This window comes from Salvelinus namaycush, chromosome 26 (genome assembly GCF_016432855.1).
Source record: "Salvelinus namaycush isolate Seneca chromosome 26, SaNama_1.0, whole genome shotgun sequence".
Taxonomy (NCBI): Eukaryota; Metazoa; Chordata; class Actinopteri; order Salmoniformes; family Salmonidae; genus Salvelinus; species Salvelinus namaycush.
Genome location: NC_052332.1, coordinates 12,328,137 through 12,355,904, shown reverse-complemented (window position 1 = coordinate 12,355,904; position 27,768 = coordinate 12,328,137). Strand labels below are relative to the sequence as shown.

General features: G+C 44.3%; 1 protein-coding gene across 2 annotated transcripts in view; it reads left to right on the top strand.

Annotated features, from left to right (window-relative positions):
- The first annotated feature begins 13,127 nt into the window (after nt 1–13,127).
- Nucleotides 13,128–27,768, top strand: part of LOC120021912 (synaptic vesicle glycoprotein 2C-like) — a 60,762-nt gene continuing 46,121 nt past the window's right edge. For both annotated transcript variants that reach the window (XM_038965750.1, XM_038965749.1), the window contains exon 1: nt 13,128–13,746. In XM_038965750.1, the coding sequence (XP_038821678.1) occupies nt 13,128–13,746 (619 nt within the window). The remainder of the gene's footprint in view (nt 13,747–27,768) is intronic.

The following is a 27,768-nucleotide window of genomic DNA, read 5'->3' as shown; positions in this document are numbered from 1 at the left end:
CAGATCCTCTCAAGCTCTGTCAGGTTGGATGGGGAGTGTCACAGCACAGCTATTTTCAGGTGTCTCCAGAGATGTTCGGTCGGGGTTCAAGTCCGGGCCCTGGCTGGGCCACTCCAGGACATTCAGAGACTTGTCCCGAAGCCACTCCTGCATTGTCATGGCTGTGTGCTCAGGATCAACTTCCAACCCGACTTTGCTATTAAGTTACATTTTTTATGTTGACTTTTTTGTACAGAAAGTTCATACTATTATCACATATTTGACCCAGCGCCTCTTTTCAGTCTTATATAGCAACATTAGAAATAGTGTGTTTCACATTGGATAAAAGTACAGACTCAAAGCTACAAAATTGTATATCATAGACTGCAGTTGAGGAACAATGGCGAAATAATTATGCTTTGATAGTGAATAAACTTGTAACCCCACTTGTTTTGAATGTTTTGGTACACCCTGCTTGAGAGCTCTTCTTTGTCTACTCCCACTCAGCATTGTTCACACCCTCTTATGCCTTAATCCCACACATCTCTTTTAAGGATTCACATGTGAGGCCATGTGCTAAACAGGGCGAGTAAGGTAGTGTAGTAAACAAGCAAAGATTTCAAGACTAAATGTGGTGAAAATAGTAGCCTACAATAAAGAAAAACCCAAGGTAAAAAAAATATTTATCTAGTCCTTGGCCTATATATTAATCTGACTTTGAAGCAGGTCATGTTGTTCTTCACATTACCTTCTCTGGTAAACACACACTATATCAAATGAAATCCAAGTCTGTTTGTCACATGCACAGGATACAGCAGGTGTAAACATTACAGTGAAACGGTTACTTGCATATTTCCATAGTAACAATATCAAAAACAGAAAGTGTCCAGATAAAAAAAACTATAACAAAAAGTGTCAATTCCAGTAGAGAAAGAAGTAAATAATATACAGTGTGTACAAGAGCAATATCAATAAGGATATCAGTGATACTGGTGATAGATGAGGTAGTTACAGTACATGCATACAATCAGGGCAAAAGTGGCTGAGCAGCAGGATAAAAAAAATCTATAGTAGCAGCAACGGTATGGTGTGTGTGTGTGTTAGGAGAGAGTCATGTGAATGTGCATAGAAATGGTCCGTCCGCACCACGCATAAACAAGGGAATCTATATTCGGAGAGCCTGTTTCTGTTCTGCCCTTGACTTAGGTCAATGTCCGTGCCCTCTTCATCGCCAAACTTCCTGATCTTCTCAAAAAGCTACATTTGTCTAGTCGTGTCCAGTCCAGGTGGTGCTTGTACAGGCAGACCATCTATAAGAGGGAGGACATCAGCGTTTTGCAGCAGCAGAAACCTGGTACCGACAGTCTGAACGCTCCTTGACAACACCAGGCTCCAGAGCCTCAAAGCTGTAAAACAGTAAAATAGACAAAACATTTACAACACAATACAACCTTAACATAACATCAATTCACCTCCCACGTTTAGATAATAAACAATAACCTCATACAATGCAATGAAAATGATATTCATCTGAAGTGCTGGTACTGCTGAAGTACGGAGTCAGGTGTTGTTGCCAGCCATAGCTTTCCACCAGCACCGTACCATCCTCCAGTCCAACCAGCTGTGGGATGTTGACCCCTGTCACAGTGCTGTCCTTCACCACACCAGAAATCTCCAACAAAGTGTTCACTCTGGTCTTTCCGAAGTGGTGCTTGATGAGGCTGAAGCACCAGTTGGGGGCAAACTTGTTGTGGCCTGTGAACAAGAAGTGAATGTCCAGACTGTGATGGAACTTGTGCATGGTCCGCCAGGTACAATACCAGAGTAAAAACTTGTTCTTGTTAAAAAGTATATGGGACCTGGCTGCAAAAAAAGAGGAAAACAATAGGGTCAGAAGGATTGTGCACCTGCAAACAACAACAAAAGAACATTAGAGAAATGAAAATTCATTGTCACATCCCTGTCGATCTGTCGTTACACAGTTCAGTGAAAGATGCGTGCCTGCTTCCCATTTATATACACAGTGCATTCGGGAAAGTATGCAGACCCCTTGACTTTAACAACATTTTGTTACGTTACAACCTTATTCTAAAATGATGAATTAAATAAAAAATCTCAGCAATCTACACAAAATATCCCATAATGACAAAGCGAAAACAGTTTCGGGGAATTTCTTGCAATTTATAAAAAAACAAAAACAGAAATACCTTATTTACATAAGTATTCAGACCCTTTGCTACAAGACTCAAAATTGAGCTCAGGTGCATCCTGTTTCTATTGATCATCCTTGAGATGTTTCTACAACTTGATTGGAGTCCGCCTGTGGTAAATTCAATTGATTGGACATTATCTGGAAAGGCACAGACCTGTCTATATAAGGTCCCACAGTTGACAGTGCATGTCAGAGCAAAAACCAACCCACGAGGTTAAAGGAGTTGTCCGTAAAGCTCTGAGACAAGATTCTGTCTAGGCACAGATCTGGGGAATGGTACCAAAATATTTCTGCAGCATTGAAGGTCCCCAAGAACACCGTGGACTTCATCATTCTTAAATGGAAGAAGTTTGGAACCAACAAGACTCTTCATGGAGCTGGCCACCCGGCCAAACTGAGCAATCGGAAGAGAAGGGCCTTGGTCAGAGAGTTGACCAAGAACACAATGGTTACTGTGATAGAGCTCGAGAATTCCTCTGGGAGAACCTTCCAGAAGGACAACCATCTCTGCAGCACTCCACCAATCATGCCTTTATGGTAGAGTGGCCAGACGGAAGCCATTCCTCAGTAAACGGCACATGACAGCCCGCTTGGAGTCTGCCAAAAGGCACCCAAAGACTCTAAAACCATAAGAAACAAGATTCTCTGGTCTGATGAAACCAAGATTGAACTCTTTGGTATGAATGCAAAGCGTCACGTCTGGAGGAAACCTGGCCACATCCCTACGGTGAAGCATGGTTGTGGCAGCATCATCCTGTTGGAATGTTTTTCAGAGGCAGGGACTGGGAGAGTTGTCAGGATCGAAGGAAATATGAATGGAGCAAAGTACATAGAGTTCCTTGATGAAAACCTGCTCCAGAGCGCTCAGGACCTCAGACTAGCGCAAAGGTTCACCTTCCAACAGGACAACGACCCTAAGCACACAGCCAAGACAACGCAGGAGTGGCTTCGGGACAAGTCTCTGAATGTCCTTTTGTGGCCCAGCCAGAGGTGAAATGTTTTTTTTTTAAAAGAGCCCGGACTTGAACCTCGATCGAACATCTCTGGAGAGACCTGAAAGACGCTCCCCATCCAACCTGACAGAGCTTGAGAGGATCTGCAGAGAAGAATGGGAGAAACTCCCCAAATAACGGTGTGCCGAGCTTGTGGCGTCATACCCAAGAAGACTGAAGGCTATAATTGATGCCAAAGGTACTTCAACAAAGTACTGAGTAAAGGGTCTGAATACTTATTTTTTTTAAATACATTTTCAAAAAATTCTAAAAACCTGTTTTTGCTTTGTCATTATGGGGTATTGTGTGTAGATTTATGAGGGTAAAAAATTATTTAATACATTTTAGAGTAACGCTGTAACAACAAAATGTGGAAAAAGTCAAGGGGTCTGAATACTTTCCGAAAGCACTGTATTTAAAGTACCCGTCAAAAGTTGACACACCTACTCATTCAAGGGTTTTTCTTCATTTTTTACTTTATTTTTTACTATTTTCTACATTTTAGAATAATAGTGAAGACATCAAAACTATGAAATAACACATATGGAATCATGTAGTAACCGTAAAAGTGTTAAACAAATCAAAATATATTTTATATTTGAGATTCTTTAAAGTAGCCACGCTTTGCCTTGATGACATTTACATTACATTACATTTAAGTCATTTAGCAGACGCTCTTATCCAGAGCGACTTACAAATTGGTGCATTCACCTTATGACATCCAGTGGAACAGCCACTTTACAATAGTGCATCTAAATCTTTTAAGGGGGGGGGGGGTCAGAAGGATTACTTTATCCTATCCTAGGTATTCCTTAAAGAGGTGGGGTTTCAGGTGTCTCCGGAAGGTGGTGATTGACTCCGCTGTCCTGGCGTCGTGAGGGAGTTTGTTCCACCATTGGGGTGCCAGAGCAGCGAACAGTTTTGACTGGGCTGAGCGGGAACTGTACTTCCTCAGTGGTAGGGAGGCGAGCAGGCCAGAGGTGGATGAACGCAGTGCCCTTGTTTGGGTGTAGGGCCTGATCAGAGCCTGAAGGTACTGAGGTGCCGTTCCCCTCACAGCTCCGTAGGCAAGCACCATGGTCTTGTAGCGGATGCGAGCTTCAACTGGAAGCCAGTGGAGAGAGCGGAGGAGCGGGGTGACGTGAGAGAACTTGGGAAGGTTGAACACCAGACGGGCTGCGGCGTTCTGGATGAGTTGTAGGGGTTTAATGGCACAGGCAGGGAGCCCAGCCAACAGCGAGTTGCAGTAATCCAGACGGGAGATGACAAGTGCCTGGATTAGGACCTGCGCCGCTTCCTGTGTGAGGCAGGGTCGTACTCTGCGGATGTTGTAGAGCATGAACCTACAGGAACGGGCCACCGCCTTGATGTTAGTTGAGAACGACAGGGTGCTGTCCAGGATCACGCCAAGGTTCTTGGCGCTCTGGGAGGAGGACACAATGGAGTTGTCAACCGTGATGGCGAGATCATGGAACGGGCAGTCCTTCCCCGGGAGGAAGAGCAGCTCCGTCTTGCCGAGGTTCAGCTTGAGGTGGTGATCCGTCATCCACACTGATATGTCTGCCAGACATGCAGAGATGCGATTCGCCACCTGGTCATCAGAAGGGGGAAAGGAGAAGATTAATTGTGTGTCGTCTGCATAGCAATGATAGGAGAGACCATGTGAGGTTATGACAGAGCCAAGTGACTTGGTGTATAGCGAGAATAGGAGAGGGCCTAGAACAGAGCCCTGGGGGACACCAGTGGTGAGAGCACGTGGTGAGGAGACAGATTCTCGCCACGCCACCTGGTAGGAGCGACCTGTCAGGTAGGACGCAATCCAAGCGTGGGCCGCGCCGGAGATGCCCAACTCGGAGAGGGTGGAGAGGAGGATCTGATGGTTCACAGTATCGAAGGCAGCCGATAGGTCTAGAAGGATGAGAGCAGAGGAGAGAGAGTTAGCTTTAGCAGTGCGGAGCGCCTCCGTGATACAGAGAAGAGCAGTCTCAGTTGAATGACTAGTCTTGAAACCTGACTGATTTGGATCAAGAAGGTCATTCTGAGAGAGATAGCAGGAGAGCTGGCCAAGGACGGCACGTTCAAGAGTTTTGGAGAGAAAAGAAAGAAGGGATACTGGTCTGTAGTTGTTGACATCGGAGGGATCGAGTGTAGGTTTTTTCAGAAGGGGTGCAACTCTCGCTCTCTTGAAGACGGAAGGGACGTAGCCAGCGGTCAAGGATGAGTTGATGAGCGAGGTGAGGTAAGGGAGAAGGTCTCCGGAAATGGTCTGGAGAAGAGAGGAGGGGATAGGGTCAAGCGGGCAGGTTGTTGGGCGGCCGGCCGTCACAAGACGCGAGATTTCATTTGGAGAGAGAGGGGAGAAAGAGGTCAGAGCACAGGGTAGGGCAGTGTGAGCAGAACCAGCGGTGTCGTTTGACTTAGCAAACGAGGATCGGATGTCGTCGACCTTCTTTTCAAAATGGTTGACGAAGTCATCTGCAGAGAGGGAGGAGGGGGGGGGGGGGGGGGGGGGGGGGGGGAGGGGGAGGAGGATTCAGGAGGGAGGAGAAGGTGGCAAAGAGCTTCCTAGGGTTAGAGGCAGATGCTTGGAATTTAGAGTGGTAGAAAGTGGCTTTAGCAGCAGAGACAGAAGAGGAAAATGTAGAGAGGAGGGAGTGAAAGGATGCCAGGTCCGCAGGGAGGCGAGTTTTCCTCCATTTCCGCTCGGCTGCCCGGAGCCCTGTTCTGTGAGCTCGCAATGAGTCGTCGAGCCACGGAGCAGGAGGGGAGGACCGAGCCGGCCTGGAGGATAGGGGACATAGAGAGTCAAAGGATGCAGAAAGGGAGGAGAGGAGGGTTGAGGAGGCAGAATCAGGAGATAGGTTGGAGAAGGTTTGAGCAGAGGGAAGAGATGATAGGATGGAAGAGGAGAGAGTAGCGGGGGAGAGAGAGCGAAGGTTGGGACGGCGCGATACCATCCGAGTAGGGGCAGTGTGGGAAGTGTTGGATGAGAGCGAGAGGGAGAAGGATACAAGGTAGTGGTCGGAGACTTGGAGGGGAGTTGCAATGAGGTTAGTGGAAGAACAGCATCTAGTAAAGATGAGGTCAAGCGTATTGCCTGCCTTGTGAGTAGGGGGGGAAGGTGAGAGGGTGAGGTCAAAAGAGGAGAGGAGTGGAAAGAAGGAGGCAGAGAGGAATGAGTCAAAGGTAGACGTGGGGAGGTTAAAGTCACCCAGAACTGTGAGAGGTGAGCCGTCCTCAGGAAAGGAGCTTATCAAGGCATCAAGCTCATTGATGAACTCTCCGAGGGAACCTGGAGGGCGATAGATGATAAGGATGTTAAGCTTGAAAGGGCTGGTAACTGTGACAGCATGGAATTCAAAGGAGGCGATAGACAGATGGGTCAGGGGAGAAAGAGAGAATGACCACTTGGGAGAGATGAGGATCCCGGTGCCACCACCCCGCTGACCAGAAGCTCTCGGGGTGTGCGAGAACACGTGGGCAGACGAGGAGAGAGCAGTAGGAGTAGCAGTGTTATCTGTGGTGATCCATGTTTCCGTCAGTGCCAAGAAGTCGAGGGACTGGAGGGAAGCATAGGCTGAGATGAACTCTGCCTTGTTGGCCGCAGATCGGCAGTTCCAGAGGCTGCCGGAGACCTGGAACTCCACGTGGGTCGTGCGCGCTGGGACCACCAGGTTAGGGTGGCCGCGGCCACGCGGTGTGAAGCGTTTGTATGGTCTGTGCAGAGAGGAGAGAACAGGGATAGACAGACACATAGTTGACAGGCTACGGAAGAGGCTATGCTAATGCAAAGGAGATTGGAATGACAAGTGGACTACACGTCTCGAATGTTCAGAAAGTTAAGCTTACGTTGCAAAAATCTTATTGACTAAAAATGATTAAAATGATACAGTACTGCTGAAGTAGGCTAGCTAGCAGTGGCTGCGTTGTTGACTTTGTATGAAAGTGTAGCTGGCTAGGTAACCTCGATAGCTAGCTAGGTAACCTCGGTAACTGGACGTAGCCAGCGGCACAATTATCTTAGATACAAAGACAGCAAAGACAACTAGCAAAGGCAACTATGTAGCTAGCTAACACTACACTAGTCAAGTCGTTCCGTTGTTCCAGCTTTACACACTCTTGGCATTTTTACACACTCTTGGCATTCTCTCAACCAGCTTCACCTGGAATGCTTTTCCAACAGTCTTGAAGGAGTTCCCACATTTGCTTGTTGGCTGCTTCCGTCCCTCTGCGATCTAACTCATCCCAAACCAGCATGCTGTGGTAGCCATGCTGGTTAAGTGTGCATTGAATTCTAAATAAATCACTGACATTGTCACCCTCACACCATCATACCTCCTCCTACATGCTTCACGGTGGGAACCACACATGCAGAGATCATCCATTCACCTACTCTGCGTCTCACAAAGACATGGCGGTTGGAACCAAAAATCTAAAATTTGGACTCATCAGACCAAAGGACAGATTTCAACCAGTCTAATGTCCATTGCTTGTGTTTATTGGCCCAAGCAAGTCTCTTCGTCTTATTGGTGTCCTTTAGTAGTGGTTTCTTTGAAGCAATTCGACCATGAAGGCCTGATTCACGCAGTCTCCTCTGAACAGTTGATGTTGAGATGTGTCTGTTACTTAAACTCTGTGAAGCATTTATTTGGGCTGCAATTTCTGAGGCTGGTAACTCTAATGAACTTATCCTCTGCAGCAGAGGTAACTCTCGGTCTTCCTTTCCTGTGGAGGTCCTCATGAGAGCCAGTGTCATCATAGCTTTTGATGGTTTTTGCGACTGCGCTTGAAGAAACTTTCAAAGTTCTTAAAATTTTCCACATTAACTGACCTTCATGTCTTAAAGTTATGATGGACTGTCATTTCTCTTTGCTTATTGGAGCTGTTCTTGCCATAATATGGACTTGATTAGGCTATAACTAGCAATGCAAATGGATTTCTGAGATACAAATAATATTACTACACAGATCATGTAATCATCGGGCGAAATGGAGTCTTTTGTTTAGACATGTAAGTTCGCTAGCTAGCTAAACAATGAACCATAATCCTAACCCATACAGTACTAGCAATACAAACCGATTGTCATAGCTAGCTACCATGCATGAACTTATGTAGTATGAATCTGCAGGTAGCTAAAACTAACCAGCAAGTTTCAATGTTGGCTAGCTAGCTAACATTAGGCTATGACTAGCAATGCAAATGGATTTCTGAGATACAAATAATATTACTACACAGATCATACACATAACTTTAGCTAGCAAGCCAGCCAGCTAACGTTAGCTAGCTAGCTAACAGTAGGCTTTAACTTGCAATGAAAACAACTTTGACAAAATTAGAAACGTATAATATCTGAAAATGTATTTCGACCCTTACCCATATATATCGATGAACGCTTCTCCCTCTCTGTCTTGGATGCCATGGTTGCCCTTATTTGGAAGATTTGATCCGGAGACAGGTGTTTTATACAACAGCCTTCTGTGTTCTCTTTTCGACTCCCTCTGCATTTGCAATCAAACGCTGCTTCCACTGGGCATTCCACTGATTTCGAAACATGGTCAACTTCTTCTGTGACAACATCACTGTTGTTTGCCATGTCTTCCTCATCACTGTCATTAGAAGACTCTACAATGTTTTTGCCTAAATCAGGAATTTCCTCATCGTCTGATTCATTTTCAGTCAGATAGAATAAGCATGGCCCGATCATCCTCCAGAAAGTAGTCCATCACAACTTTTCCCCACTGATCTTTGTCAGGGCAGCAATGTTGTTGAGAGCATTAGAAACACTTTGTAAGTTCTCCATGATATCTTTCAAAAAAGCTGCAGTAGCAAGGATTATCTACACATACTGAGCAGCTCACGTTATAGACAGAAGCAGGCTACATGGCAGACCAATCTGAACTCATCTCTTGGCATGTCCAGCCCATCCATTATCTCAGCCAATCATGGCTGGCGGGAAGGTTCCTGACTTTATCCGTGGTGAAACCAACTTGGCTCGTAATTTCACAATTTTATTCGTATTTACAGATGGCATGCAAGTTTGCTTTTAAGGCACATGAAAGTTCACATGTTCCAGAAAGCATTTCTGCCTAAAAACACATTTAGATAACAAAAATTGTCCAGTGAAGTAGTGACGTGCGGCATACGCCTAGCTTCCTGAAACGGTTCACATATGACCATCAAGCACTTTTGGATATCAGATCGACAGTTACTAACCTCGATTTTGACTTAAAATCTGACTCAGCTATTCCCTTGTTCACACTGAACCCTATTCCTTTGTTTCATGGGCTATTAAAATGACGCGGGCGTAGGCACAGTAGATGGGCTGGCGTCCTGGTGAGACTGAGACAAAGTTAAAATCGACCAGCACTCACCTCCGTTTTATCGGCAAATGTCCAGCCACTCAAGAATAAGATGGATGAGCTTCGTTCGAGAGTCTCCTATCAGAGAGACTTGAAAAGCTGCAACATTATATGCCTTGCAGAAACTCCATGCAGCGGCATGATCAACCGACAGTAGCCTCGGGCAAGTTCAAAGGGAGAGGGGTGTGCCTCTTCATAAACAACAACTGGTGCACTGTTTCCAGTGTGAAGGAAATCCCTCGCTTTTGCTCACCTGATATAGAATAAGCTGCAGACCTTTTTATCTACCGAAAGAGTTCTCATCTGTAATTATCACAGCTGTCTACATCCCTCCACAAGCCAACACCACTTTGGCAATCAACAAACTGTATGGGGCTATAAACAAATAAGAAACCGCAAACCCAACGGCAGCATTTCTGGTGGACGGAGACTTTAACGCAGGCAGACTTAAAACCGGTCTACCTCACTTCTACCAACACGTCTCCTCCGCCACTAGGGTCGCTAAAACTCTAGACCATGTTTATTCTACCCACAGAAACGCATACAGAACTAGGGATGTTAACAGTTAACCGTTAATCCATTAGCCGACAAAAATACATTTGACCGGTCATGCTTATCGGTCTATAGGTTAATTTGCATAATTTTGAGGAATTCAATTGGCGTGTGTATTATTCCATTAGTCGTTAGGTATCTTATCACATGCACACAGCATACAGAGCCTAGTTTGAGGAGCAGAATGGCCTATCACCTGTCAGACAGCACGAGAGCAGCTCCTCAAAAAGCTGGTACTGGAGTGAAATATGCTTTTATAAGCCCAGTCATTGCGCAACCAATAATTCTAAATGCAATCACGTGTTAATTGTTTTGATGGCCACGATTCATGTGTTAAAACTGTTTTGATAGTCTCGATTAAAAATAGCTACCATTTTATTTCTCAATCTCAACTCATAATTAAAGCACGTCTCCCATTCGCCATTCAAGTCATTGGTTGCTTTCAATGGTAGCCATGATATCAATGTGTTACCCACCACTAAAATGCCCCGAAAGTTGCTAAAGATGTCAGCCACCCAAGCCATAGGCTGTTCACTCTGCTACCGTCCAGCAAACGGTACCGGAACATCGGTTCTCAGACTAACATGCTCCGAGACAGCTTCTACCTCACAGCTATAAGACTGCTAAATAGCCATAACACTGCTATACAGTTAATTAAATGGTTCATTAAGACTGCATTGACCCTATCTTGCATTTACCCTATGCACACTCACAAGACTATTATACACACTATATACGCACTCACTCACAGACATTACACTGACACACTTACAAAAAAAACACACACATACACAATCATACACACACACTTTAACACTCATCATATGCTGCTGCTACTCTGTTCTTTATTTTACTCTTATTATTATCTATCCTGATGCCTAGTCACTTTACCCTGCCTTCATGTACATATCTACCTCAAATACCTTATTATTATCTATCCTGATGCCAAGTCACTTTACCCTGCCTTCATGTACATATCTACCTCAAATACCTTATTATTATCTATCCTGATGCCAAGTCACTTTACCCTGCCTTCATGTACATATCTACCTCAAATACCTTATTATTATCTATCCTGATGCCTAGTCACTTTACCCTGCCTTCATGTACATATCTACCTCAAATACCTTATTATTATCTATCCTGATGTCTAGTCACTTTACCCTGCCTTCATGTACATATCTACCTCAAATACCGTATTATTATCTATCCTGATGCCTAGTCACTTTACCCTGCCTTCATGTACATATCTACCTCAAATACCTTATTATTATCTATCCTGATGCCAAGTCACTTTACCCTGCCTTCATGTACATATCTACCTCAAATACCTTATTATTATCTATCCTGATGCCTAGTCACTTTACCCTGCCTTCATGTACATATCTACCTCAAATACCTTATTATTATCTATCCTGATGCCTAGTCACTTTACCCTGCCTTCCTTCATTTACATATCTACCTCAAATACCTTATTATTATCTATCCTGATGTCTAGTCACTTTACCCTACCTTCATGTACATATCTACCTCAAATACCGTATTATTATCTATCCTGATGTCTAGTCACTTTACCCTACCTTCATGTACATATCTACCTCAAATACCTTATTATTATCTATCCTGATGTCTAGTCACTTTACCCTGCCTTCATGTACATATCTACCTCAAATACCTTATTATTATCTATCCTGATGCCTAGTCACTTTACCCTACCTTCATGTACATATCTACCTCAAATACCGTATTATTATCTATCCTGATGTCTAGTCACTTTACCCTACCTTCATGTACATATCTACCTCAAATACCTTATTATTATCTATCCTGATGTCTAGTCACTTTACCCTGCCTTCATGTACATATCTACCTCAAATACCTTATTATTATCTATCCTGATGCCTAGTCACTTTACCCTGCCTACATGTACATATCTACCTCAAATACATTGTACAGCACCTCTGCACATTGATCTGGTACTGGTACTCCCTTTATATAGCTTCATTCTTGTGTATTTTATTCCTCCTGTGTGTTACTATTTAAATGTTTGTGTTATTTCTTTAATGCATCCTTGGGAAGGGCTCCAAAACAAGCATTTCACAGAAAAGTCTACACCCGTTGTATTCGGCGCATGTGACATATAAAATGTGATTACATCTTTGATTTAGTGGTGAAGCAGGATGGAACACACATGCTCAGACAGAATACACACACTCTAGACCAGTCTAGAGACGGAACACAGAAACTAGATGGAACGTACCGTATAGGACTAGATGGATCAGACCTAACCGGAACTCGTAGACCCCCAAACAGATCACATGGGTGTCTCAGACCCATTCCAGTCAGAGAGTGTATGGAATGGATCCACTTTTATTTAGCCCCTTCTCTCTGTCCCTTGTTTCCGCCTTTTACGTTCGTTTCCTTCCATTGACGTCACAGACAGATCCCCTGATAATGTTGAGGGAGAGTTATAGCTAGCACACTGAAGTCCTCAAGGCTTCCTCACTAAATCTACAGGCACAAACAGTCCACTCTGCAGAGAACCTGACTTTAGAGACTGACACTGAGATGGGACATTAAACCTGAACACTGCTGGATCAGAAATTAAGCAAATGTATCTCTCTCCACAGAAAGATGAGCTGTGACCAGACCTAAAGACAGTGTGGATGGTGATCTCTCCTACTGGAACTCAGCTGTCTTCACCTCTCAACCGTGTGACTGCTCCCATCCCACTGCCATAGAGATCTGCTCTCCCTCACACCAGCAGCATCAGCTAGCTATCCTAGCCAACGCTAGTATCATTTGAACCATCTCCCAACTTACTGTCATTTGCTGCAGCTGAGTTGCCCTGTTGTAACTTACATCAGAAGAAAGTAAGAACTTAAGCTAATGTTTGTTACTTTCTAATTTTCTCTCACACTTAGGTCAGCTTTTTTGGCAGTTCTTTTTGCCAGTGAGCATTGGTTCCCAACTGACCTAGCTGGTTCGATAAAGGACAAATAAAGACAGGTAGATAGAATCAGAGTCAGCAAGATGGATGAGCCGTACAACAACAGGACGTCACTGGTGAAGGGCGCCAAGGACATCGCCAAGGAGGCCAAACGCCATGCCGCTAAGAAGGTCAGCAAGGTCGTCAACCGCGCCGCGGACGAGTACTCCTCCCAACGCAACTACAGCCAGTTCCAGAACGAGGACGAGGACGATGATGATGGACGCTACGCCTACACGCAGCCCGACGGCAACGACCACTTCCCCGGTGGTCTTACCGCAAAAGACGAAGACGGGGAAGACTACGCCAGTGACGCCACTGAGGGTCACGATGATGAAGATGAGATCTATGAGGGGGAGTATCAGGGGGTGCCTGCTGACGGGAAGCCTAGGGACGGGCATGATTCTCTGGGTCAACTTGTCTCAGACAGCATGAGGGACCGTAAGGACCTGGAGCAGGAGAGGCAGGCGGACGAGGAGGAGCTGGCCCAGCAGTATGAGCTGATCATGCAGGAGTGTGGCCACGGCAGGTTCCAGTGGCAGCTGTTCTTCGTGCTGGGCATGGCGCTGATGTCTGATGGAGTGGAGGTGTTCGTGGTGGGGTTCGTCCTGCCCAGCGCCGAGCTGGACATGTGTGTCCCCAACTCTGGAGCAGGGTGGCTAGGTAAGGTGTGTGTGTGTGTGTGTGTGTGTGTGTGCGTGTGCGTGTGTGTGTGCGTTTGCGTGTGTGTGTGTGTGTTGATAGAAACTAGTGATTGGGGGAAATAACGATACAGTTATATATCGGGACATTATTTTTGATGATATATTGTATCGTGTCATTTTGACAACAGAGCAATATTATTTTTGCGCTAGTTGGAATTGTCCTTTGATAGCATGTTCTCCATGTTCTTTTTCAATAGTGAGCCAATTTGATTTCAGCACTTTTATTTCCATGACTGATCAAAACTCGTTTTCTCATGGCTCTTTCTTGTACCTCTGCAGCAGACATACAGTGCATTCGGAATGTATTCAGACCCCTTGACTTTTTCTACATTTTGTTACACTACAGCCTTATTCCAAAAAGGATTAAATAGATATTTTCCCTCATCAAATTACACACAATACCCATAATGACAAAGCAAAAACAAGCTTGGCACACCTGTATTTGGGGAGTTTCTCCCATTCTTCTCTGCACAGCGTTGCTGCACAGCTATTTTCAGGTCTCTCTAGAAATGTTCGATCAGGTTCGATCAAGTCCGGGCTCTGTCTGGGCCACTCAAGGACATTCAGAGGCTCCCAAGACATCTTCTGTGTTGTTTTGGCTGTGTGGTTAGGGTCGTTGTCCTGTTGGAAGGTGAACCATTGCCCCAGTCTGAGGTCCTGAGCGCTCTGAAGCAGGTTTTCATCAAGGATCTCTGTACTTTGCTCTGTTCATCTTTCCCTCGATCCTGACTAGTCTCCCAGTCCCTGCCACTGAAAAACATCCCCTCAGCATGTTGCTGCCACCACCACGCTTCACCGTAGGGATGGTGCCAGGTTTCTTCCAGATTTGACACTTGGCATTCAGGCCAAAGAGTTCAATCTTGGTTTCATCAGACCAGAGAATCTTGTTTCTCATGGTCTGAGAGGTTTTTTAGGTGCCTTTTGGCAAACTCCATGCGGGCTATCATGTGCCTCACTGAGGAGTGGCTTCCATCTTGCCACTCTACCATAAAGGCCTGATTGGTGGAGTGCTCCAGAGATGGATGTCCTTCTGGAAGGTTCTCCCATCTCCACAGAGGAGAGTGACCATAGAGTTTTTGGTCACCTCCCTGATCAAGGCCCTTCTCCCCCGACTGCTCAGTTTGACTGGGCGGCCAGCTTTAGGAAGAGTCTTGGTGGTTCCAAACTTCTTCCATTTTCTTGGGGACCTCCAGACCTCCAGATCTGTGCCTCGACACAATCCTGTCTCGGAGCTCTACGGACAATTCCTTCGACCTCATGGCTTGGTTTTTGCTCTGACACCTTATATAGACAGTTATGTGCCTTTCCAAATCATGTACAATAAATAGAATTTACCATAGGTGGACTCCAATCAAGTTGTAGAAACATCTCAAGGATGATCAATGGGAACAGGATGCACCTGAGCTCAATTTCGAGTCTCGTAGCAAAGGGTCTGAATAAGGTATTTCTGTTTTTTAAGGTGAATAAATCTGAAAACCTTTTTTTGCTTTGTCATTATGGCGTATTGTGTGTAGATTTATGATAAAAAAATGTATTTAATCAATTTTAGAATAAGGTTGTAACGTAACAAAATGTGGAAAAAGTCAAGGGGTCTGAATACTTTCCAAATGCACTGTATGGTGAGCAATATGTTTGGAATATCGAATCACAATTAAATCACAGTATCGAATCAAAATACATATAGAATCGTGAGAATCGCAATACATATCGTATCAGCCTAAGTATCATGATAATATCATATCGTGAGGTACCTGGCAATTCCCAGCCCTAGTAGAAACAGGGGCAGTGAGGACATTGGATGCCATTTACAACTGTATTCTCATTGCGTTCGAGCATGTTGAGTTATCATGCCACCTATGGAACGCCGTTTTGGTCTTTGCGTGTCAAATGACTGCAGTTTCTACTGGTCATTGTTTTCAGGCTGGATGTATTGGTGCTAGCTAGGTACCAAGCTAAAGCTAGCTACCCCAGAAGTTGCGGTCGAACAAATAATGCCTTATTACCATCGCGGTATTGAAAACACATCGTTCGTGGCCAGTGTGTCTAGGTCACAAAGGTTCCTTAATAGCTTCTACCCCCAAGCCATAAGACTGCTGAACAATTAATCAAATGGCCACTTGGACTATTTGCATTGATACCGCCCTTTGTTTTTACACTGCTGCTAATAGTGTTATTTGACGCGTAAAATAGTGTTATTTAACGTGTATCTTTTTTGACACGTAAAGACCCAAACGGCGTTCCATACCCACCCGCTATTTGTATACCTGAGTAGGAGGTGTTTTCTTTCCTTCCGCACTAGGGAGCAGTGTGTATGTTGTTAGTGTCTACAGAACTATGAATTCCAAGGCCACATAAACCCAGATGCAGTTAACACGTCATCCTATCTGAGGTAATGGTGACTCACACTAAAGAAACCGAGAAACCACCCACTGCGCAAACCAATTCATCACCAAGTCATTTCAACGAGGATAATTGGGTAATATTTGTTTGAAATTCAGGGGGCAGGTGCTCAAAATGAGAAAAAAAACTTCTGTAGCAAACATTTTTCTTTTTTTTGAGCATAGCCCTATTTATTTTTGCAGCAAAATATTCACTCACCCAACCTGACAGAGCTTGAGAGGATCTGCAGAGAAGAATGGGCGAAACTCCCCAAATACAGGTGTGCCAAGGTGTGCCAAAACATATAATAATAATACAAAAAAAGAACACAATAAAATAGCAATAATGAGGCTATATATACAGGGGGTACCGGTACCGAGTCAATGTGCGGGGGTACAGGTTAGTCGAGGTAATTTGTACATGTAGGTAGGGGTGAAGTGACCATGCATAGATAACAAACAGCAGGTAGCAGCAGTGTAAAAACAAAGGGCGGTGTCAATGCAAATAGTCCAAGTGGCCATTTGATTAATTGTTCAGCAGTCTTATGGCTTGGGGGTAGAAGCTATTAAGGAACCTTTGTGACCTAGACTTGGCACTCCGGTATCGCTTTTCGTGCTGTAGCAGAGAGAACAGTCTATGACTTGGGTGACTGGAGTCTTTGACAATGTTTTGGGCCTTCCTCTGACACCGCCTAGTATATAGGTCCTGGATGGCAGGAAACTTGGTCCCAGTGATGTACTGGGCCGTACGCACTACCCTCTCTAGCGCCTTATGGTCTGATGCAAAGCAGTTACCATACCAGGTGGTGATGCAACTGGTCAGGATGCTCTCGATGGTGCAGTTGTAGAACTTTTTGAGGATCTGGGGACCCATGCCAAATCTTTTTAGTCTCCTGAGGGGGAAAAGGTGTTGTCTTGTCCTCTTCACAACTTTCTTGGTGTGTTTGGAATATAATAGTTAGTTGTTGATGTGGACACCAAGGAACTCAACCCGCTCCACTACAGCCCCGTCGATGTGAATGGGGGCGTGTTCGGGCTCTCCTTTTCCTGTAGTCCACAATCAGCTCCTTTGTCTTGCTCACATTGAGGGAGAGGTTGTTGTCATGGCACCACACTGCCAAGTCTGACCTCCTCCCTATAGGCTGTCTCATCATTGTCTGTGATCAGGCCTACCACATTGTCTAGTCAGAAAACGTAATGATGGTGTTGGAGTCGTGCTTGGCCACGCAGTCGTGGGTGAACAGGGAGTACAGGAGGAGACTAAGCGCGCACTGCTGAGGGGCCCCAGTGTTGAGGATCAGCCTGGCAGATGTGTTGTTGCCTACTTTTAACACCTGGGGGCGGCCCGTCAGGAAGTCCAGGATCCAGTTGCAGAGGGAGGTGTTTAGTCCCAGGGTCCTTAGATTAGTGATGAGCTTTGTGAGCGCTATGGTGTTGAACGCTGAGCTGTAGTCAATGAACAGCATTCTCACATAGGTGTTCCTTTTGTCCAGGTGGGAAAGGGCAGTATGGAGTGCGATTGAGATTGGAGCGGGTCTAGGGTTTCCTGGGATGATGGTGTTGATGTGAGCCATGACCAGCCTTTCAAAGCAATTCCTGGCTACAGACGTGAGTGCTACGAGACGATAGTCATTTAGGCAGGTTACCTTTCTTTTCTTGGGCACAAGGACTATTGTGTCTGCTTGAAACATGTAGGTATTACAGACTCGGTCAGGGAGAGGTTGAAAATATCAGTGAAGACACTTGCCAGTTGGTCCGCACATGCTCTGAGTACACCTCCTGGTAATCCGTCTGGCCCCACGGCCTTGTGAATGTTGACTTGTTTAAAGGTCTTGCTCACATCGGCTACGGAGAGCCTGATCACACAGTCTTCCGGAACTGCTGGTGCTCTCATGCTTACTTCAGTGTTGCTTGCCTCGAAGCGAGCATAAAAGGCATTTAGCCCGTCTGGTAGGCTCGCGTCACTGGGCAGCTCTCGGCTGAGTTTCCCTTTGTAGTCCATAATAGTTTTCAAGCCCTGCCACATCCGCCGAGCGTCAGAGCCGGTGTAGTAGGAATCAATCCTAGTCCTGTATTGACGCTTTGCCTGTTTGATGGTTCGTTTGAGGGCATAGCTGGATTTCTTATAAGCATCCGGATTAGTGTCCCACTCCTTGAAAGCGGCATCTTAGGCTTTAGCTCAGTCCAGATGTTGCCTGTAATCCATGGCTTCTGGTTGGGAAATGTATGTACAGTCACTGTGGGGACAACGTCATCGATGCACTTATTGATGAAGCCGGTGACTGAGGTGGTATACTCCTCAATGCCATTGGATGAATCTCGGAACATATTCCAGTCTGTGCTAGCAAAACAGTCCTGTAGCATAGCATCCACGTCATCTGACCACTTCCGTATTGAGCGAGTCATACTACATCCTGCTTTAGATTTTAGCTTGAAAGTAGGAATCAGGAGGATAGAATTATGGTCAGATTTGCCAAATGGAGAGTGAGGAAGAGCTTTGTACGCATCTCTGTGTGTGGAGTAAAAGTTGTTTAGATTTTTTCCCCCTCTGGTTGCACATGTGAAATGCTGGTAGAAATTAGGTAAAATGGATTTAAGTTTGCCTGCATTATGGTCCCCGGCCACTAGGAGCACCGCTTCTGGATGTGCATTTTATTTTTAGCTTATGGCCTTACACAGCTCGTTCAGTGCGGTCTTAGTGCCAGCGTCGGTTTGTGGTGGTAAATAGAAAAAAATACAAAAAATATAGATGAAAACGCTCCTGGTTGATGGTGTGGTCAACAGCTTATCATAAGGTACTCTACCTCAGGCAAGCAATACCTCAAGACTACCTTAATATTAGACATCACGCACCAGCTGTTACTGACAAATAGACACACACTCCCACCTCTTGTTTTACCGGACGTAGCTGTTCTGTCCTGCCGATGCACGGAAAACCCAGCCAACTATTTGTTGTCCGTGTCGTCGTTCAGCCACGACACTGTGAAACATAAAATATTACCGTTTTTAATGTCCCGTTGGTAGGATAGTCTCGAATGGATCTCATCCAGTTTATTCTCCAGTGATTGCACGTTGGCCAATAGAATGGATGGTAGAGGTTTGTTACCCACTCGCCGACGAATTCTCACAAGGCACCCTGATCTGCGTCCCCTGTATTTCCTTATTTTCTTCATGCGAATGACAGGGATTTGGGCCTTGTCCGGGAGCAACATTATATCCTTTGTGTCAGACTCATTAAAGAAAAAATCTTTGTCCAGTTCCAGGTAAGTAATCGCCCAGAAGCTCTTTTCGGTCATAAGAGACGGTAGCATCAATATTATGTACAAACTGAGTTACAAACAATGTGAAAAAACACACAAAATAGCACAATAGGTTAAACAGCAGCCATCCACTTTTTTCTGGACAATAATCACGATTAGATAAATCAAGTTCTTGACCACAGCTGAATCTGGTAATGAATGGTGTGGCTGTTGAACAAGTTGAGGAGACTAAATTACTTGGTGTTACCGTAGATTGCAAACTGTCATGTTCAAAACATATAGATTCAATGGTTGTAAAGATGGGGAGAAGTCTGCCTGTAATAAATAGATTCTGTGCTTTTTTGACACCACACACAAGTGCTGCAAAGAAAGCTGCTGCTGGCCCAGAGCAGAGCTGAACGTCTTGCTCTTCATTGTAATCAGAGGGCTAAGAGGGCTGCCACCAGGGGTCTTTTCACAGTCCCCAGGTCCAGAACAAATTCAAGGAAATGTACAGTATTATACAGAGCCATGAGTGCATGGAACTCCCTTCCATCTTTTATAGCGCAAGTAAACAGCAAACCTGGTTCCAAAAACAAATAAAGCAACACCTCACGGTGCAACACCTTTCCACCTTGTGACCTACTTGCTGTGTGTATGTACTGACATGTATGTGTAACTGATAGATGCACTTACACACACACTCTACATGTTAATGTTTTAATTATCATTTTTTTAATCTGCCATTGGAGTTGGCCATGGATGTGTTACGCATTTTACGTTTGTAAGATAGCCTTAACTTTAGGCTATTTGCTTCATTACTCAACCAAATATCAACATTTAAAGTAGATGTATCTGAGCCACTGGCTTAATCCCGTATTTTCACTTGTATTTTTGGTTGAGTTGGAGACGTGAATCCAACATATAATTTGTTAACATGTCGACAAGTTAATAGGCTATTTATTGTGTTTCAAGTGGGATATTGTCACGACTTCCGCCGAAGTCGGCTCCTCTCCTTGTTCGGGTGGCGTTCGGCGGTCAACGTCACCGGCTTTCTAGCCATCGCCGCTCCATTTTTCATGTATCCATTTGTTTTGTCTTGTTCCCTGCACACCTGGTTTTCATTCCCCAATTAATCTACATGTATTTATTCCTCTGTTCCCCATCATGTCTTTGTGTAAGATTGTTTGTGTTACGTGTTTGTTGTTGACGCGCCAGACTGGTTTGTTTTTTCCGTGGTATTTCACGAAGATGTTTATTGTTAAACATAATTCTTGTGACTGTTTTGCGCGTTTTGCACTTTTGCTTCAATAAAGTGTGCGGCTGTTTCACAAATCTCTGCTCTCCTGCACCTGACTTCGCTACCAGTACGCACACACCTGACAGATATTGAATTGTGTTTGGTTGTCAAATCAACCAAATATCAACATTCGAAGGAGATGGATCTTCCGCTTGGCTAGTTTAATTCCAGTTTGTCTACAAATTAATAATTGATAAGTTGGATTCACGTCTCCATCTGAATCAAAAATCTAAGTTAAAGAACAGGACTAAATCAAATCAAATCAAAATTTAAATGTACTTTAAATTAAGTTAGATTTGATTTAAAAATGAAGTTTGATATGATTTAGTCGTAGGGAGACAGGTAGCCTAGCGGTTAAGACCGTTGGGCCAGTAACTGAAAGGTTGCTGGTTCAAATCCTAGAGCCGACTAGATGAAATATATAACAATGTACCTTTGAGTGAGGCACTTAATCATAATTACTCCTGTAAGTTGCTCTGGACAAGAGTGTCTGCTAAATGTAGTCAGTCCTGTTCTTTATCTTAGATTTTGGATGGAGATGGAAATCCAACATAATAATAATTAATTTGTAGACAAACTGGAATTAAAGTTAGATACTAAATATCATGCAATTTTAAACCAACCAGACTTTGAAACCGATGGCCGGTCCGCTCATTAGGCAACATCTCCAACAACAACACATAAAACCTCATATAATTCTGCCCCAAAACAATGACATTTTCTCTCAACCAGTGGCATAAGGGCTTTTTACGTGAGCGTTGATGCTGTCCTGTGATAAGCGGTGCTCACTTTGTCGTATCAAAGATCTGGGGAAGGGTACCAAAAAAATTCGCATTGAAGGTCCCCAGGAACAAAGTGGCCTCCATCATTCTTAAATGGAAGAAGTTTGGAACCACCAAGACTCTTCCTAGAGCAGGCCGCCCGGCCAAACTGAGCAATCGGGGGAGAAGGGCCTTGGTCAGGGAGGTGACCAAGAACTCGATGGTCACTCTGACAGAGCTCCAGAGTTCCTCTGTGGAGATGGGAGAACCTTCCAGAAATACAACCCTCTCTGTAGCACTCCACCAATCAGGCCTTTATGGTAGAGTGGCCAGAGAGCTCCTTGATGAAAAACTGCTCCAGAGCACTCAGCACACAGCCAAGACAACACAGGATTGGCTTCCGGACTTGAACACGATCGAACATCTCTGGAGAGATTGAAAATAGCCGTGCAGAGACGCTCCCCATCTAACCTGACAGAGCTTGAGAGGATCTGCAGAGAAGAATGGGAGAAACTCCTCAAATACATGTGTGCCAAGCTTGTAGGGTCATACCCAAGAAGACACGAGGCTGTAATCGCTGCCAAAGGTGCTTCAATAAAGTACTGAGTAAAGGGTCTGAATACTTATGTAAATGTTATATTTCAGTTTCTAAACTTATTTTTGCTTTGTCATAATGGGGTATTCTGTGTAGATTGATCCGGATTTTTTTTCAATCCATTTTAGAATAAGGCTGTAACGTAACAAAATGTGGAAAAAGTCAAGGGGTCTGAATTCTTTCAGAAAGCACTGTAAATCATGTAGCAGATATAGGATATGGTAGAAAGAGTATGTGGCCTTTTCTGTAGCCTACAGGCTGGAGATAAAATGTATGACAATGTAATGAGATGGACACTTTTTACATCATGCAGGTTTCTCTGATCAAATAGCCTAACCTAAGACACGTTTTACATCAAATAGCTTAACCTAAATGACGCCCAATAAAGAAAAATGCATTGTCATGATAACAAACAACATATCTTAAAAACAGGACAGGTCAAAGTAAAATGGACAATATGGAATGAACAATCACAACTGTTGTCCAAGAGTTTCACCCCTTGTCATGATCATTGGTTTCAAGTGTGTATCTGTACATTTTTGACAAGCTGATAATAGCGAAAAATAAAATACTTTTGCATTTCCCGCTGTGTAAACACATTGCAAATAGGCTCACAATAACTCCTGATAAAGTTGGGTAGCTGATATTCAGAGCTTAAATAGCCAAATTGATAAGTCAGGACTAACAAAGCATTTGCAACAGCCTGTTTTACAAATGGTGGGCCTACCACATGGATGGGAATTCATAAAATTCCTTTGTGGGCCAACATGGGAGGCTACACCCCAGTAAGCAAGAGGCGACGTCTTTTGGACTTATTTTTTTTATTTTTTTTAAATAAACGGTCGGCTTACCACATACTGTAGATGGGCATTCATAACATTCAATTTCACCTCAGTAAGCATGGACGGACGCCAATGCCTTTTTAATGTTTTTTTTTGGTGCAGTTCAGACTGCCTTGATTTCCACATCCATGGACATTGGTTTTTGGTCCGGTCCAGACCAAATTTGAAACAATCATAGACGTCTATGTTTGGTTCAGATTTTGTTCATTCTGGACAGCCTTGATTTGGCCCAAAAAATAAGTATTTTCAATTTTGATTCAGAACCAAAAATAAGCGTGATTTCAACATCCGGAAAATACATATTTTCAACGTCTGGAAAAAAACTATTTTTAACATTCGGAAAATGTATTTTTTCAATTTTTAATTCCGAGCTGAAAATGAACCTGATTTCAACGTCCGCAAAGTACGTATTTTCAACGTTCGAAAAATATGCATTTTCACCTTTCATTCAGAACCTAAATTGAACCTAACTTCAACGTCTTTTCAGTCTTTTAGACGTCTTTCCAACATCATCTTTCTTAATGGGACTATTCTAGTTTTGCATGGGAGCATTTTTTGGTCTCACCTAGGGCTGCAGAATGGCAAGGGCCGGCCCTGGGCCTATTTATTGTCTATTTTTTTATGAATCATGGGTTGAATTGAGACAATAGCTGTTGATGGCTTTGCAAATGCTATATAGTGTTAAAAGGCATCATTGATGATATATGAGTGATAAAGTATGCGTACATTTAATTTGCTCTGTTAAACCTACCCTTTGGAATGACTTTCATAGCAACAGTAAATATATTTAGTGGAGATCTCTCAACATTTATTCTCATGATTGCAGATGGTCAGAGACAAGTATCATAGCTAAGCAGGGCTGGGCTTGGTTATAACCCTGGATGGGAGAGCAAAACATTGCTCTAGAAAGATCAATTTAGCGTTGACGATCTGGTGATACTTTAAAGGTACAAATTCAACATATTTTATCCAGGTTTGTCTATGTTAAAATGTGGTTACCATGATGACATAATCCTGTGGTTGAAATTCCACTCTCAAAACAGCAGTTGATCATTTTTCAAATCCAAGGTATTATCCACTTAGATTTCACATCACAATACATTGACAAAAATTCAAGCAGTTTGTGCTGAGATACAGAGGAACTTGTGCCTTAACCAGACCTCTTCAATTACAGACCAAACTCTTTAGGTGCGGTGTGCGGTGTGTGGTGTGTGTGGTGTGTGGTGTGCGGTGTGTGTGGTGTGCGGTGTGTGTGTGTGTGTGTGTGTTTGTGCGTGTGCGTGTGTGTAGAGGCCTTGGGGCCCTGAAATAGCCCTCTGGTACAGTATAGCCTAGCCTCATCATGGCTCTATATGAAGGTCATCCACACTGTTAGTGGAGAAGGGCTCCTAATTGACTGTCTGGTTAAGGAGAGAGAGAGATAGATTGTTAACAATAGTATTGTTGTTCTGATTAATATTGTTGTTGTAGTTGTTGTTAATGGTAATCCCATGTCCACTACTACTATTATTATTGCTGTTGGTCCCACCATTTATTTATATATAAATATATATATATTTTGTATATATATACATATATATTTGATTTTAATTTTTCGATATGTATACTTTGACAACGTAAGTAATAATGAACTTGCCATGTCAATAAAGTCAATTGAATTGAATTGATAGATAAATAGAGCGATAGAGAGAGAGCCAGAGAGAGAGAGAGATGGGGGTCGGAAGAGACAGAGAGAGAAGTCAGAGAGGGAGACAGTCAGAGAGAGACGGAGAGAGAGAGAGAGAGAGACAGTCAGAGAGAGACGGAGAGATAGAGAGAGAGACAGTCAGAGAGAGATGGAGAGAGAGAGAGAGAGTCAGAGAGAGAGAGAGAGACAGTCAGAGAGAACCGGAGAGAGAGAGAGAGACAGTCAGAGAGAGACGGAGAGAGAGAGACAGTCAGAGAGAGACGGAGAGAGAGAGAGAGACAGTCAGAGAGAGACGGAGAGAAAGAGAGAGAGACAGTCAGAGAGAGACGAATAGAGAGAGAGAGAGAGACAGTCAGAGAGAGACGGAGAGAGAGAGAGAGAGACAGTCAGAGAGAGACGGAGAGAGAGAGAGAGACAGTCAGAGAGAGACGGAGAGAGAGAGAGAGAGACGGAGAGAGAGAGAGAGAGACAGTCAGAGAGAGACGGAGAGAGAGAGAGAGAGACGGAGAGAGAGAGAGCGATGGAAGACAGGATAAAAATGATAAAAAGATTCACACAGACATTCGACCAGGCCCAGCCCAGGCCAATGGTCTCACTCCAAGATTTTTTTTTATTCAGGCAAGTGTTATAGTTCTGCAATGGCTGGTCAGAGACAAAGAGAGGCATGATTGACTCCAACGAGAAAACACTGCAGCTTTTCTTTTCCCTGATTTCCTTCATTGTCCATTCACACCCCTCCATTCATTCACACCCCTCTCTCTTTGTGCTACCTCCCACCCTTCATCCCTTTTATCTCTTCCTCTTCCTCTTTTTATTCCATGTCCTCTTCATTACATCCCCCTCTCTCTCAATCAATCAAGTTTATTTTATATAGCCCTTCGTACATCAGCTAATATCTCGAAGTGCTGTACAGAAACCCAGCCTAAAACCCCAAACAGCTAGTAATGCAGGTGTAGAAGCACGGTGGCTAGGAAAAACTCCCTAGAAAGGCCAAAACCTAGGAAGAAACCTAGAGAGGAACCAGGCTATGAGGGGTGGCCAGTCCTCTTCTGGCTGTGCCGGGTGGAGATTATAACAGAACTATGCCAAGATGTTCAAAAATGTTCATAAGTGACAAGCATTGTCAAATAATAATCATGAATAATTTTCAGTTGGCTTTTCATAGCCGATCATTAAGAGTTGAAAAACAACAGGTCTGGGACAGGTGGCGGTTCCATAACCGCAGGCAGAACAGTTGAAACTGGAATAGCAGCAAGGCCAGGCGGACTGGGGACAGCAAGGAGTCACCACGCCCGGTAGTCCCGACGTATGGTCCTAGGGCTCAGGTCCTCCGAGAGAAAGAAAGAGAGAAGGAGAAAATTAGAGAGAGCCAAGATTTTCAAAATGTTCATAAATGACAAGCATGGTCAAATAATAATCAGGAATAAATGTCAGTTGGCTTTTCATAGCCGATCATTAAGAGTTGAAAACAGCAGGTCTGGGACAGGTAGGGGTTCCATAACCGCAGGCAGAGCAGTTGAAACTGGAACAGCAGCAAGGCCAGGTGGACTGGGGACAGCAAGGAGTCACCACGCCCGGTAGTCCCGACGTATGGTCCTAGGGCTCAGGTCCTCCGAGAGAAAGAAAGAGAGAACGAGAGAATTAGAGAGAGCATACTTAAATTCACACAGGACACTGGATGAGACAGGAGAAGTACTCCAGGTATAACCAACTGACCCTAGCCCCCCGACACATAAACTACTGCAGCATAAATACTGGAGGCTGAGACAGGAGGGGTCAGGAGACACTGTGGCCCCATCCGAAGATACCCCCGGACAGGGCCAAACAGGAAGGATATAACCCAACCCACTTTGCCAAAGCACAGCCCCCGCACCACGAGAGGGATATCTTCAACCACCAACTTACAATCCTGAGACAAGGCCGAGTATAGCCCACAAAGATCTCCACCACAGCACAAACCAAGGGGGGGCGCCAACCCAGACAGGAAGATCACGTCAGTAACTCAACCCACTCAAGTGACGCACCCCTCCTAGGGACGGCATGAAAGAGCACCAGTAAGCCAGTGACTCAGCCCCTGTAATAGGGTTAGAGGCAGAGAATCCCAGTGGAGAGAGGGGAACCGGCCAGGCAGAGACAGCAAGGGCGGTTCGTTGCTCCAGAGCCTTTCCGTTCACCTTCACACTCCTGGGCCAGACTACACTCAATCATATGACCTACTGAAGAGATAAGTCTTCAGTAAAGACTTAAAGGTTGAGACCGAGTCTGCGTCTCTCACATGGGTAGGCAGACTGTTCCATAAAAATGGAGATCTATAGGAGAAAGCCCTGCCTCCCGCTGTTTGCTTAGAAATTCTAGGGACAATTAGGAGGCCTGCGTCTTGTGACCGTAGCGTACGTATTGGTATGTACGGCAGGACCAACTCGGAAAGATAGGTAGGAGCAAGCCCATGTAACGCTTTATAGGTTAACAGTAAAACCTTGAAATCAGCCCTTGCCTTAACAGGAAGCCAGTGTAGGGAAGCTAGCACTGGAGTAATATGATCAAATTTCTTGGTTCTAGTCAGGATTCTAGCAGCCGTATTTAGCACTAACTGAAGTTTATTTAGTGCTTTATCCGGGTAGCCGGAAAGTAGAGCATTGCAGTAGTCTAACCTAGAAGTAACAAATGCATGGATTAATTTTTCTGCATCATTTTTGGACAGAACATTTCTGATTTTTGCAATGTTACGTAGATGGAAAAAAGCTGTCCTTGAAACAGTCTTGATATGTTCGTCAAAAGAGAGATCAGGGTCAAGAGTAACGCCGAGGTCCTTCACAGTTTTATTTCAGACGACTTTACAACCATCAAGATGAATTGTCAGATTTAACAGAAGATCTCTTTGTTTCTTGGGACCTAGAACAAGCATCTCTGTTTTGTCCGAGTTTAAAAGTAGAAAGTTTTCAGCCATCCACTTCCTTATGTCTGAAACACAGGCTTCTAGCGAGGGCAATTTTGGGGCTTCACCATGTTTCATTGAAATGTACAGCTGTGTGTCATCCGCATAGCAGTGAAAGTTAACATTATGTTTTCGAATAACATCCCCAAGAGGTAAAATATATAGTGAAAACAATAGTGGTCCTAAAACGGAACCTTGAGGAACACCGAAATGTACAGTTGATTTGTCAGAGGACAAACCATTC